At 41.7% G+C, this 12,552-nt stretch overlaps 1 protein-coding gene across 2 annotated transcripts in view; it reads right to left on the minus strand.

Annotated features, from left to right (window-relative positions):
• The window catches only part of SPECC1 (sperm antigen with calponin homology and coiled-coil domains 1), a 234,889-nt gene that overhangs the window by 11,979 nt on the left and 210,358 nt on the right, over positions 1–12,552 (minus strand). For both annotated transcript variants that reach the window (XM_066599531.1, XM_066599532.1), the window contains one exon: positions 10,344–10,460. In XM_066599531.1, coding sequence (XP_066455628.1) covers positions 10,344–10,460 — 117 coding nt within the window. The remainder of the gene's footprint in view (positions 1–10,343; positions 10,461–12,552) is intronic.

A 12,552-nucleotide genomic window follows, 5' to 3' on the forward strand; every position in this document is an offset into this window, starting at 1 on the left:
GAAATGCTACTTCGTGGATAGTAGTGTTACATAGCAGATCTGCACAAATGAAAACCCATAAAGTGTATCTACACAACAAAAAGCCACCTTATGTTCCTTCCAAGCAGGATAGGAACAATGCAGCAGAAGCATGCGTGCCAGACTAAAAAATACAGAAGTGACTGAAAGCAGCGACTGGTAAATCCTCTACATTACAAACTAGTCACATCCAAAGTGTCATTGAGCTTATCTATATGATAAAACAGGTCAAGGAACACTGCAAACCTCCAGAATTATTACAGCAGCAGCAATGCATCCCCCAAGTCACTTTCAGAAAGCTATCCAGCAAGATAAACTAATGTGGAAAGAGCATATAGGCAAGCCCAAGGTTACAATAGAGGTCGTCATACATTTCAAGTGCTCATATTTACACAGATTTATTATCTACTTACATTACTGCTATACAAATACTGTAATTGTTTGGGTGCTACATGAATACAGAAGACACTGTATATCCAAACTACATCTATCACAAGCAAATATTTGACAAATGACTGGTAGACCCGGGCAGTTTGTAAGGATTTCTAAAGATTGCTTGTAAAAGATCTGGTTAAAATTTACATTTCTTTGTTAACAATCGTCAATGACATAAAAAAAAACCTGGGGAGAAAAATGCTATTCGATCAACTTTCTTTGTTCACAAACACATGGTTATACCCAATAATGCCAGTCATGTTGCTAGTGTTGAATGATTTAAAACTGTCCAACCCTATTTTGAGTTGAACCTTGTGCGAATACGAATGTCGGGCGGTTGATCTCATCGAACCTGCTAAAATTCTTCTTCTGTTATACAGAGTTTTTATGGCTTTTAGACAGCGTTATACACCAGTTTTAGGGGTATAGGTAAAGTTCAGGTTTGGTTCAAATAAATTCAGACCGAACCAAACTTTTTGCCCATATTCGACAAACCAGCCGAATCGAACTTTTGAAATGTTGCTTAACACTACATATGACTTTACATACGCTACTGAATCTAACTCTGCAGACCAAGCTTAGTAGGGATTCATTACGGAAATGGCGTACCGGGTAAAAACTAGAGTTGAGCGAACATATTCTGCCAAGCTTGATGCTCATTCGAGTATTAGCGTACTCGATGGTGCTCATTACTCGAACGAGCATCAAGCCGTGCTTAACCCCGCCCCAGTTTTTGGCTCCAGCCCGCTGTGACGTGCCTGTTTTGGCCCCTCCCCACCACGACGCAGCGTGCGTCATTGGAAATTATTTGGTCTGGCAGGCAGGCAGATGGAGAGGGAGAGAGAGACCGAACCAAGGGAAAAAAAAGCTCTGGACCCGGCAACCCACATACAAAAATGCTCGAGTCTTGCATTGTAGCCAATGGGGTTCGTTACTTGAGTAGAGCTCTCGAATTTTACGAAAAGCTCGACTCGAATAACGCGGACTTGAGCATTTGGGTGCTCGCTCATCTCTAGTAAAAACCTTATGGTGCGAACTAGAAGTCATCTTTGTTTTCAGGTGGAGAACAGTATTTTGCAGTATTGATGTGGATAGTTTTACAAGTTACGTGTGACCAAAATCTATATATTGGAGTTTTTTTACCAGTCATTTTTTATAAAAAGTGATTGGTCAGTCATTTGCTGACCCAACAGACTATTCCACTCTCACCAAAACTACACCAATGTTCGACTGAGTAAAAGGACAAAAAAAATTTAAACGCGCATGTAATCAAACATCGTTTGAAGGAAAACAACTTGGTCATTGTTTGCTGGTTCCAATGATTAATCGCTCCTTGTAAAATGACCCTAAGAAGAAACAGAGGGTACAGGTAAAAAATATCTGCAACAACCCCATACAACTATCCCGAATAACAAAATGTGCCAATACATTTCCTCATCAATAATATATTATATCCAACAAAGAATAAAAGGTAAGGTGGTAGGTACTACAAGTCCAAGGTTGACAAAATCTCTAAAAAGTCTACATACAAATTAAATAACAAATCTAAACAAAAGAACAAGTGAGTCCTCTTCCAGATAAGGAAGTATAGAACACAGATGTCACCAAAGGATAAGAAAGTGGTTTGAGAGAGACAGAGTAAGAATGCCTCAAGCATATCTTAACATCATGTGGCTTCATCAGGGGTCCTTTATTACAAAGAAGAGCTCTTGGATGCCACCTTTCTATTGAAGGTCAAGCCAACAACCAACGCATTTGCAGGATTGTTAAGGAGCCCCAAAATTCTGAATTTTATGACATATCTGACAAGCATTTTGTAAAAAATCCTTAAGAGGAACAGAAAGCCTGGGTTAAGAATGGTGCTATATTTACGCTACTGGACATATACAGACCATATCTCCAAAACTATATTTGGTTCAGCTACTTCACCATGAAAACATCAACTGTATGGACTTCGTGACATACTGTAGTATTGTGGAGCGGGAATAATGTGCCTTCTGCAGAGATTAACCCTTTCCAATCCAATTTGTATCCTGATTTTCCTAGGGGTCGTACTCTTCTTTTGCAGTTATACAACAGCGCTATATGCTGGCTAAAGCCAGTACTGCATGAGGTGACACATTGGATAGGCTCCGACAGCAGAGAGGCTGGCAATATACAGTAAGAGAACCCCAACGGACGTCTTTCAACAGCAGAGCTGTACAGCTTTAAATCATAATGTCTTTAGACGTCAGACAGTGGATTGGAAAAGGTTAATCATAGTTTACTATCTGATGGTGCAAAAGACAAAAATAGTTTTGGTGGATGCCAGAACATGCATAATTCCCATTGTAAAGGCTAATGTAGGAGATAGAAAGAGCTTGTGGCTGTATAGAGGAGATTTAAGATACTCATGCACCTTTCACAGCTCTTGGATGAACAGTCATTCAGCTGAAAGCTATTTCTATTACTAGTATTAGTAATACTACTTCTATTTCTAGTACTCCCGACTCCGCCATTTTCCATGGGAACAGTGGAGAAAATTGCTGCTGGTCAACTTTGGTGGTGGATCATCTCCAGGAAGAACAAAAGGATTGTATATTGAAATTCAACATACCCAATCCTAAGGGAAAACTTGAAAGACCCCCATCCCATACACATCCAATAGTCAGCCAGTGCTGCCAAAATCAATGGGTTGGGACAACTTTTGTCTAATGGTTATGAGGCTCTTTAGGGAAGGGGTGTTAAACCACAAAGTTCGTTCCATAAAATGTTATGTGGAGTTTAAGTGCAGAATAATTAAAGGTACCTTTACACGGAGCAACTGCAATTCATGTAGTTGAACACGTATTGTTAAATACACTGAAATGTTTCATGTTCATATACATTAAGTCATGTAAGTCTAGAGATCTTTAACAACTGGAAAACCAAACAAAAGGGTGTAGATGTAGGCCACGGCAATCACCTATAGCTTTCCTGACTTATTGTTCTACTCGAGCGAGTAGTGCCTTAGCCGAGTATATCCCCACTCGTCTCTAAAGATTCGGGGGCCGGTGGGGGTGACAGGTGAGTTGCGGTGGGGAGCGGGGGTGGGGGGTGGGGAGAGGGAGATCTCCCCTCCGTTCCTCCCCGCTCTCCCCCGCCGCTCCCCGAATCTTTAGAGACGAGCGGGGAGATACTCGGCTAAGGCACTACTCGCTCGAGTAATGTGCCTTAGCGAGTATACTCACTCATCTCTAGTTGCAATGGATAACTACTACACTTTTGTTTAAGCTTGTTGTCCTTAATATGCTAATTTTACGTGTTCCTTATGAGCAAAAGCTTTTTTTTTTTTCAATTCCACTAATACCAATTTAAATTTATAATCTGTCCTTTAAGGACAGCAAAACTTTTGTTCCAAAGCTGGCTGTCAATGCAATAGCCTGAATATAGATCTTCATCATTTTATTATGAACGCGCTTTCAAGCCTTTCTATATTTTATTGTAGATTAAATATTAAAACTTTAAGAACTAACACAGCAATCGGTGACAGGTTAGCCATGAAATCTGTGTTCCCATTGTCAGCACTTTATAAAAATAAAGACCTGATTTATCCTGATAGAATCTGTTCTTAGCCTTGCACAGTCACCTTAGCAAAGAAGTCACGGCTACAGACATTAGAGATGGGAGTAGTAACGGGGTTGTCTCATCACAAGCAAAAAAACTTTCATTTGAGAGCCCCTGCCACGGTCAGAGGTTCAAAATAGAAAGTGCTGTTCTATTGTGAATCCTGGTGGTCAGTGTGAAAACTGCAAGATTTCAGGGTTTGGTTTTTTTGCCATATAGAAAGTGACCTGGGAAAATTAGAAAAAAACACCATTTAAAAAATGTGTTTTTCTGATGATACATTCCCTTTAACAATATAATCCCACAGTTAATGTGTGGGACATGAAGCATATAGGAGAATTGGTTGTACTCCAACTGATTGAAACACCCTCCAAACTTGACTGATGCATCACCTGCCCAGAAGTTTTAACATAATCTAAAATGTGAGACCTTCGAGAATCCAATTACCTTGCGTCATTGATATAAATCCATAACCCGTGTTCCTAGACCGGTCAACTAACGTTCCGTGATGGTAGTGATTTGCTCTCTGCAGTTGCGTTTTTATCGTTGGTGTTGCCGTCTCTTCTGAGAGACTTTACTGACTAGTGTTCATGGCATGTATTTTTGTCAGTAAAGTTTGCTCAGGAACCAACTAGAGTGGTTCTTCTTGTATTGCTTGGAGTAAATTATGCCTCTTCTGCTGGGCCAGCATTGGCACCTAGCAAACCCAGTGACTCTAAGGGGTCCCACTCAATGAAAGGATTGATCCAGTCCTCATTCTGAGACATCAATTGTATCTGCATCTTTAAACACTGCAGGAAACTAAATGCTAAATGTTCCTCTGCACAGCGCCTTCTCTATCAAGAAGGTGGTGCGAGATTTCAATGTGCTATCTGTGTCATTCTGCATGACTCTAGCCAGAAGAGGCCAAGGCAGAGGATTGAGGATGCCATGGCAGCGTGATAGAAGTCAGTGAGTTTATTAGGCCTCCTTCCCACGAGCGTGACGGGCTCCGCAGCGTAATATTCCGCTGTGAAGCCCGTCACGGCGCCCCCCAGAGCCCCTATACTTACCTGCGGGAGATAGCGTGAAATCGCTTCCCCGCCCACCGCCGCGCGTCACCGCCCGTCACCGCCCACCGCCCTCGCGTCACCAGCCGTGTCACGTGCACGGCCGGCCGTGTCACGTGACACGGCCGGACCGCGTCATTTGGCGTCATATGACGCTCGGCGGTGGGCGGGAAAGCGTTTTTTCACGCTATCTCCCGCTGGTTACAGCGGGAGATAGCGTGAATGGACGGCTTCCATTGACTGCAATGGAAGCCGTCAGTGCGTACAGCCCGTCCTCACCCGCAGAAAATAGAGCATGCTGCGGGTGAGGACGGGAGAAATCGCGGTGCGTAATTCCGCGGTGGAATTACGCATCGTGAGCATTGTGCTATTAGGTTCAATAGAACCTAATAGCTGCGGGCAACGCAGCGGATTTTCGCCGCGAATTACGCGGCGGAAATCCGTTCGTGGGAAGGAGGCCTTATTTATTCTATTTTATTGTCAAGGCTCAGTAGGGTCTAATTGCTTAGGGGGCACAGTGGGGCCTATAAATTACTAAAGGCACACAATGGGGCCTATAAATTACTAAGAAAGCACATCGGGGCCTATAAATTATTAAGAGGGTAGAGTGGGTCCTAAAACTAAGAGGGCACCACAGGGACAATAAATGACCAAGGAGACATAGGGAGATCTATATAGCAGAGCCTTTAACATACCAAGGGAACACAGCCGGGCCATAGATTATGGGGCAGGTAGAATGGAGCTATAAATTACTAAGGCAGAAAAGTAGTGCCTATTTATTCCTAAGGGGGAAACAACAGGACCTATAAAATAATAAGGGAACACAGCAGGGCCATAAATTACTAATGGGGCAGAGTGGGGCTATAAATTCCTTTTTGTGTGCGACACATGAAAGTTATTATACTTAAAGGCAATTTCAAATCACAAAGCCATAGAAAAATTTGGGAGTACAAATTTATAACAACTTTTGGCACTTTCAACAGAGGGCTTAATTCTTCAAGAGAATTCATGCTTGACTGGAAAGTATGAGAAATCTATAGCCCAGATAACATGCTGGCCTGGTGACCCCTTAACACTAATCTAGAGGCCATAAAACTGTCATATATTTTTTAGTGGACTATTTAAGTATTCATTACTCTACTCATCCTGTTGTGGTATTCTTTTAAGTGTAAATTGATCACATCCACGTCTGTGCCTTGTCATAAGTGTGTGTGTGTATATATATACACATATATACACACACACACACTAGTAATTATTAGGACATTATAGTAGCAGTGTTTCTGGTGGCACATCCCATTCACAGTAGCTTGATTACCACAAAAGACAAACACAGCTTGGCTCCTCCCACAGCAGTGATATCACCACACGTCCTGCAGCCCACTGGATCTCTGTGGTGGTGGTAGGTCAATGTGTTCTGTCAGGACTGCTGAGTTGTGTAGGAAATTATAGTACCAGTACACAGCTCTCCTACATAGTACATGCACACACATAGCTCTACTACATCCCACAAGTCACACACACAGCTTGGCTCCTCCCACAGCAGTGACATCACCACAGGTCCACTGAATCTCTGTGGTGGTGGTAGGTTGTTGTCTTCTGTCAGGACCGCTGAGTTGTGTCTTCTGAGATAATAATGGCTTAGTGGCATTCTCAGTGTGTTATTTTTGTCCTCCACTTCCAAGAGCCCTAACTGTGTTGTTCTTCTGTCGGTCAGACTCTGTGTTTTATATATGCTGTAGGAACTTTGATGGCGTCACCAGGGGGCGGAGCAATAACAACAGGGGCGGAGCATCAGAAGCACTCACACACATACATTAAGACGAGTGGTCGTTAGTAGTTTGAGATATAGATATACAATCATATATGCATGCCTCTGCAGATTTATATTATAATGCCTGAGGAAGAACCCTGAGGAGTTCGCAAGCTCGCTATATCTTCATGTATTTTTGTTAGCCATTAAAAGGTATCATATCTACAAGATTACTTAGTTTCTCGTGCTGGGAAAGATCACATACAAATTATGTCATGGCTGTGGTTGTGACAGGCATGAGCACAGATTATAACGCAGCGGGCATGAAGCTGCTCTAAAACATGCTTTATTAGTTGGATTTGATAACAAAGTCAACTACATATACACTTCACAAGCCATATCCTGCACACAACTCTACAGATGAATTGTCTTTTGCCTGTCCATGTGGATCTATCCTCAGAGACACATTTTCTATATCTATCTATGACTCTTCATTTACTTACAGCAACCCTGCTGCTGCCCACATTCCTCCAGTTCACAAATCCCCCCCGAATGTTTTATTTAGTAGCTGTTCAATACAAAACCACTATAAATAATATTAAATAGAAGCCTGCAATGTACACAGCGCATGGCCAGAAAATGGAAAATATGACTTGCAAAGCACACATCCTCTCAGGCAAATATTGTGTTTCATTTCCATTAAGCATTTAATCACACCGGTACCAGCCTGCGGGCAGCCTTTTATTAAAAAACAAAAAGGTGTCTCGCCATTTGGGCAGAGAGCATATAAAAAGCCCTCCTGGGTTTTTTTTCTTAGCAAATATCAAATCTGTTCCTTTACATTTTAATCATTCTGTGTCTTCATTTTCAACCTTTTTCTGTGTGTGCAAAAAAAATGGATATTACACAAATAAATTGGTATGTTTTTTATAGGGCCAATGGAAGATATGAAATTAGAAACAGAGTCAAAATCATATGTGAGTGCACAAATAATATGTAGACATGGTTTATATATTGCATATATATATACATATATAAGAACATATGTATGTACACACTAATCGCTGCATTAGGAACAGCTGGCACATGACATCTTGTGATCAGTAACGCGGTACCACATGTTGGTCACGTCAAGAACTGCTCTCAGATAACGCACTGACCTCTCCTCTGTGCAGCAGAAGGCAACATTTGGCAGTCATAGGTAATCGTGGTGACTTGAGTGACTTTGCCCGTGGGCAGAATGTTGGTGCCTGGAGGTGTGGTGCCAGTATTTCCGGAACAGTTGCACCAACCTCACCAGACTGTACCAAGACTGTTTGAACCATGGACAGACATTCGACAGAAGATCACATAGCGGCAGGTCCCATGTGGTTGATCCTAGATGTAAGTACTGGGTGGTGCATTTACAATCTCAGCAACGGCGTTCCATAGTGGACCAACTGACCCAGTAGTACAACAGCAAGGAAGTTAGACAAATTTTCACAATGACCATGCGGCATGCCCTGGTTCCATAGCCGAAGACGAATAAGGATGCCTCTGATAACCCATGTCATCGCCAACAACGTCTTGAATGGGCCCAGGAAAGTGGATCTTGGACATATAGCAGAAGGCTGTCTGGAGTGACAAGTCCAATTTTGTGCTGAACCATATGGACGGCTAGGTTTGCATCTGGCGTAAATAGCATTAAGCTGTATCCCATGGGTGCACTATTGGGGTTCAACAGGCCAGTGGTGGCAATGTGATGGTCTGTGGAGCCTTTTCCTGGCATGGCCTAGGACGACCATTGGTCTTCCTACCACAGTCCTTGAATGCAGAACACTATAGGGTGCGATTAGCTGATCATTTACATCTATATCATCAGGAATCTACCCCGATCACAGCGTCATCTTTCTAACAGGACACCGCTCCATGTCATTGAGCTCGGATCAGTTGGAGGAACAAAAAAATAAATTCTCTACACTGTATGAGTCCCCAAACACACCAGACTGTAACACCATTCAACATGTTTCGGATATGCTGGAAATTGGGTCGAGTTGCGTATGGAGGATGTTTGCCACCTTGTAGAATCTGTTCCCTGACATCAGAAAGCCATGATTACCCCAAAAGGTGGATCAACCGGTTATTGAATAGGAGTTTCTAATGCACTGATCGTTCGCTGTATATATACGCAGTACATACACAACTGCCATGCATTGCTGATGTACCACCGCATTAACATCTTAATACCCTCTCCACAATTTCCTCTTGCCTTTGGCAGCATAAGACTTTCAAGACTCTCTATTTCCAATAGCTGGAGCAGTAGATGTTAGGTAGGTGCATGTTTTATTTAAATTGCAGTCTAGAAGAGGATACAGAGAGACAATTGGAGGAATTTATTTATAGTGTTTCAGGATGATAAATTTGTGCATTTGGAAAAATGGAGTCAAATTCTGAAAAATGTATCAAAAGGACAGATAAGGTATAATGTATTACGCTACCTCATGTACACCATTAGTGCATTTATGTAATGAATATGGCACACTGCTCTTAAAGGTCATTTACACAGGCACACGATCAGGAATGAATATCCGAATGTTCGTTCACTAGATTATTTGCCTGTGTGAAGGTGTCAGTGATTGCCCAAAAAATGGGCAATCGCCCTTTAACCCTTGCTTTTAATACTTTTTAAAACCATCTAGGTGGATGTAAAAAGGGGTTGTTAGTTTAAAAATTAACTTTTTAAAATCAGAACTAAATAAGTTAAAACAATAAAACAAACACTACATACCCTGCTCAGTCCCAACAATCTGTGTTGACAGTGGAAGTCAGGTGCCAACTGCCAGCCAATCAGAGTCTGCAGTTACCATCTGCTCTCCTGGCATCAACACTCACATTCTGGGCACCATGCTGTCAGGAGTTCGTAACAGTGATGCTGCAGCCTCTGATTGGCAGGCAATGGTCATCTGACTTCCACTATCAACACAGAGCAGGAGAACTATGGGTCTACAGCGCTGGATCGCCAAGGCTGAGGAGGGTAATTAACGTTTACTTTATTGTTTTAAATAATTTGGATCTAATTTTTAAAAGTTCATTATTAACCGGACGACCCCTTTAACCCTTTCAAATCCAATTTGTATCCTGGTTTTCCTAGGGGGCTTACTCTTTTTCTGCAGTTATACAACGGCGCTATCTGCTGGCTAAAGCAAGTACTGCATGAGGTGACAGAGAGGCTGGCAATATACAGTAAGAGAACCCTGACGGACGTCTTCCAACATCAGAGCTCTACAGCCTTAAATCATAATGTCTTCAGATGTCAGACAGTGGATTGGAAAGGATTAAGTCGTACAGGCAGATAGCAATCCATATGTGTACTGTACTAGTAGCTATTACTGATTGTACCTATACAAGTTAGCCGCCTATGAGATCGAGAGAACTAAGTTGAATAGTCTATCATATTTATTAAATTTCTTCACATAAAATGACACAAAAATAATAATTGCACAAAAATGGAAAAAATAAAGTACCTTGTCTTGGCTGTTGAGCTCATGATATGGTATATGAGCCGGCAGATAAGTGTGAAGCAGAGCGCAGAAAGCCAGGCCGTCGCTCCAACTGCTACTGAAGTTGGTTATATCGATATTCTGTAAAAACACAAAAGCATCACGTCAACACCGTGTCCACAAAACACAAGGGGCTACAAAAACATCTTTCTCTGGTTAGACTCTGGTCCAATTTAATGACTCTTTTGTTGAAATGTCAAAGCTCAAGTCTAATGAACAATTAATTACTGAAGTTGGCTGAGTGAAGCCTTAAACTGCTTCCTGTATCTGCCGTTATTGGAATCAAGCCGTGTTTCCTTTTATGCATTATGAGCGACTGCCAACATACAACATTAGTCCACTGATACCGGCTCAGTAGCTAAATGTGTTCTACAACAAATGGTTGTGCCAATGGAGAGAGGCACATATGAAGTCATATGAGTTCAATATACTAGGTTTGTTTTTAGATCATCCCATATTTTATCCTATTACAAAAATATGCTTCTCATAGGCCATCTATTATGTCTGTTCAGACCCGTCAACTTCAGCAAACTAAAAAGTAGAGCTAAAGTAGACAGACTAAAACGTGTCAAAACAGCGATAATGGGAGCAGAAAATACGAAGAGGGTTCGGGACCTTAGTTCTTGCGATAACTAAACTTGTCGGAAGGTGGAGAACCCGCTCTGAAAAGGGAGACTACATGACTGTAGTCTAACTGCACTTCCTAGACTTCTCTAGGTGTAAAGTGGGAATAACAGGGTACAAAAGTAAATGGTACTAGACCATTTAAGCATCTACTAGACTTGAATATGGATCAAGCACTTATCCCCATCCAGTGGGATAGATGATACGTTTTTCTGCTGGAACAACCCCTTTACAGTCTACCTCCACCCAAAAATCTACCACTTACCAATTTCAATCGATGAACATTCACACCAAATGCTCTATTTGTTCGTATGCCATCCCTTAGCTCAAGCACATCTTATCCCAACTCAGACCATGCCTGGGAGTAAACCTCTTTGACTAATCCTAGATTTATGGGTGAAGCTTTCCTGCCCTGTTCTCCCGCAGGTTGCTACCGGTATGCGTATTATTGTCTGTGACCACAACAGGTCTATTATGAGACTACATCTCCTGGTCACTAGGGGTTGTATCTCATTTGGAGGCATCACACTGGAAAATAACTGCAATTATGCTACATGGCAAGTTATCTGTGTTACATAAATTGCATGGAGTTAGATTTATGCAAATAAGCTATGGAATAATCTTCCACAGAACCCCCTATAAGGAAGGTAGGTTAGATTTTGATTCATAGGTAGCTACCTTCCAACAGCTGGCGTTGTGAAGGATTATTTCAGCACTGCATGCATAGTTTTTTTTCCCCCAAGAAGCATTGCATGGTCTATAAGACTCCTTACATGGTGCTCCCCATAAAGAGAAATATTAACCCCCTTGGACTCGTGAACTCGGAATTAAATACTTTAGGGCTCGTTCACATCACTGTTTTTGATTTGTTTTAGGTCCTATTGATTTCAATGGGATTTTCTGAGCTTTAGTTATGCTCAGTTCAACTCTGTGCGCTTTGTGGAAATAGTAGTACTGCAGTTTGCACCATTTCCATTAAAAAAAAGAGAAATCTTTATAGTCAGTGGGTGACAGAACTGAAATGAGCATGTGCAGGTAAGAGAGTCAAAACAATAAAAGTAGATCTGTTCAAAACAGATATAAAAGGAAGCAAATGGAAACAAATGGATAGAAAATGCCCATCTTTAATGGATCGGTCTACTGGGGCTGTTCTGTTTTGCTATCTGTTCAAAGAGGAAATCAAAATGCTGATACTAATGAGTCCTTCCTCCAGCTGTGGTTCGTCAACAACAGACTTTGCAAAGTATCTCCAGTGATTTATGTCGTATAGTTGAGTACTTTAGATTCCGTTGGGCACACACATTGGCATCCACTTCACTGCTCACATTCTTTCCACCAATATTCCAATCAAGTAGGATGTGGAGAATATCGGTGAGTGAAATGGCATGTGAGGAATGCACAATACTGATCCTTCATGTAATGCAGGCACTGCTCCTATAGGGCCTGCACCATCTATAGTTGAGTACATCGAGGTGGACTTCTCCTTTAACTACAACCTATATTTCTACTTGATGAATATTGTACCTAAACCTATGTAGAACGTTGAGAA

This window comes from Eleutherodactylus coqui, chromosome 4 (genome assembly GCF_035609145.1).
Source record: "Eleutherodactylus coqui strain aEleCoq1 chromosome 4, aEleCoq1.hap1, whole genome shotgun sequence".
Classification (NCBI taxonomy): domain Eukaryota; kingdom Metazoa; phylum Chordata; class Amphibia; order Anura; family Eleutherodactylidae; genus Eleutherodactylus; species Eleutherodactylus coqui.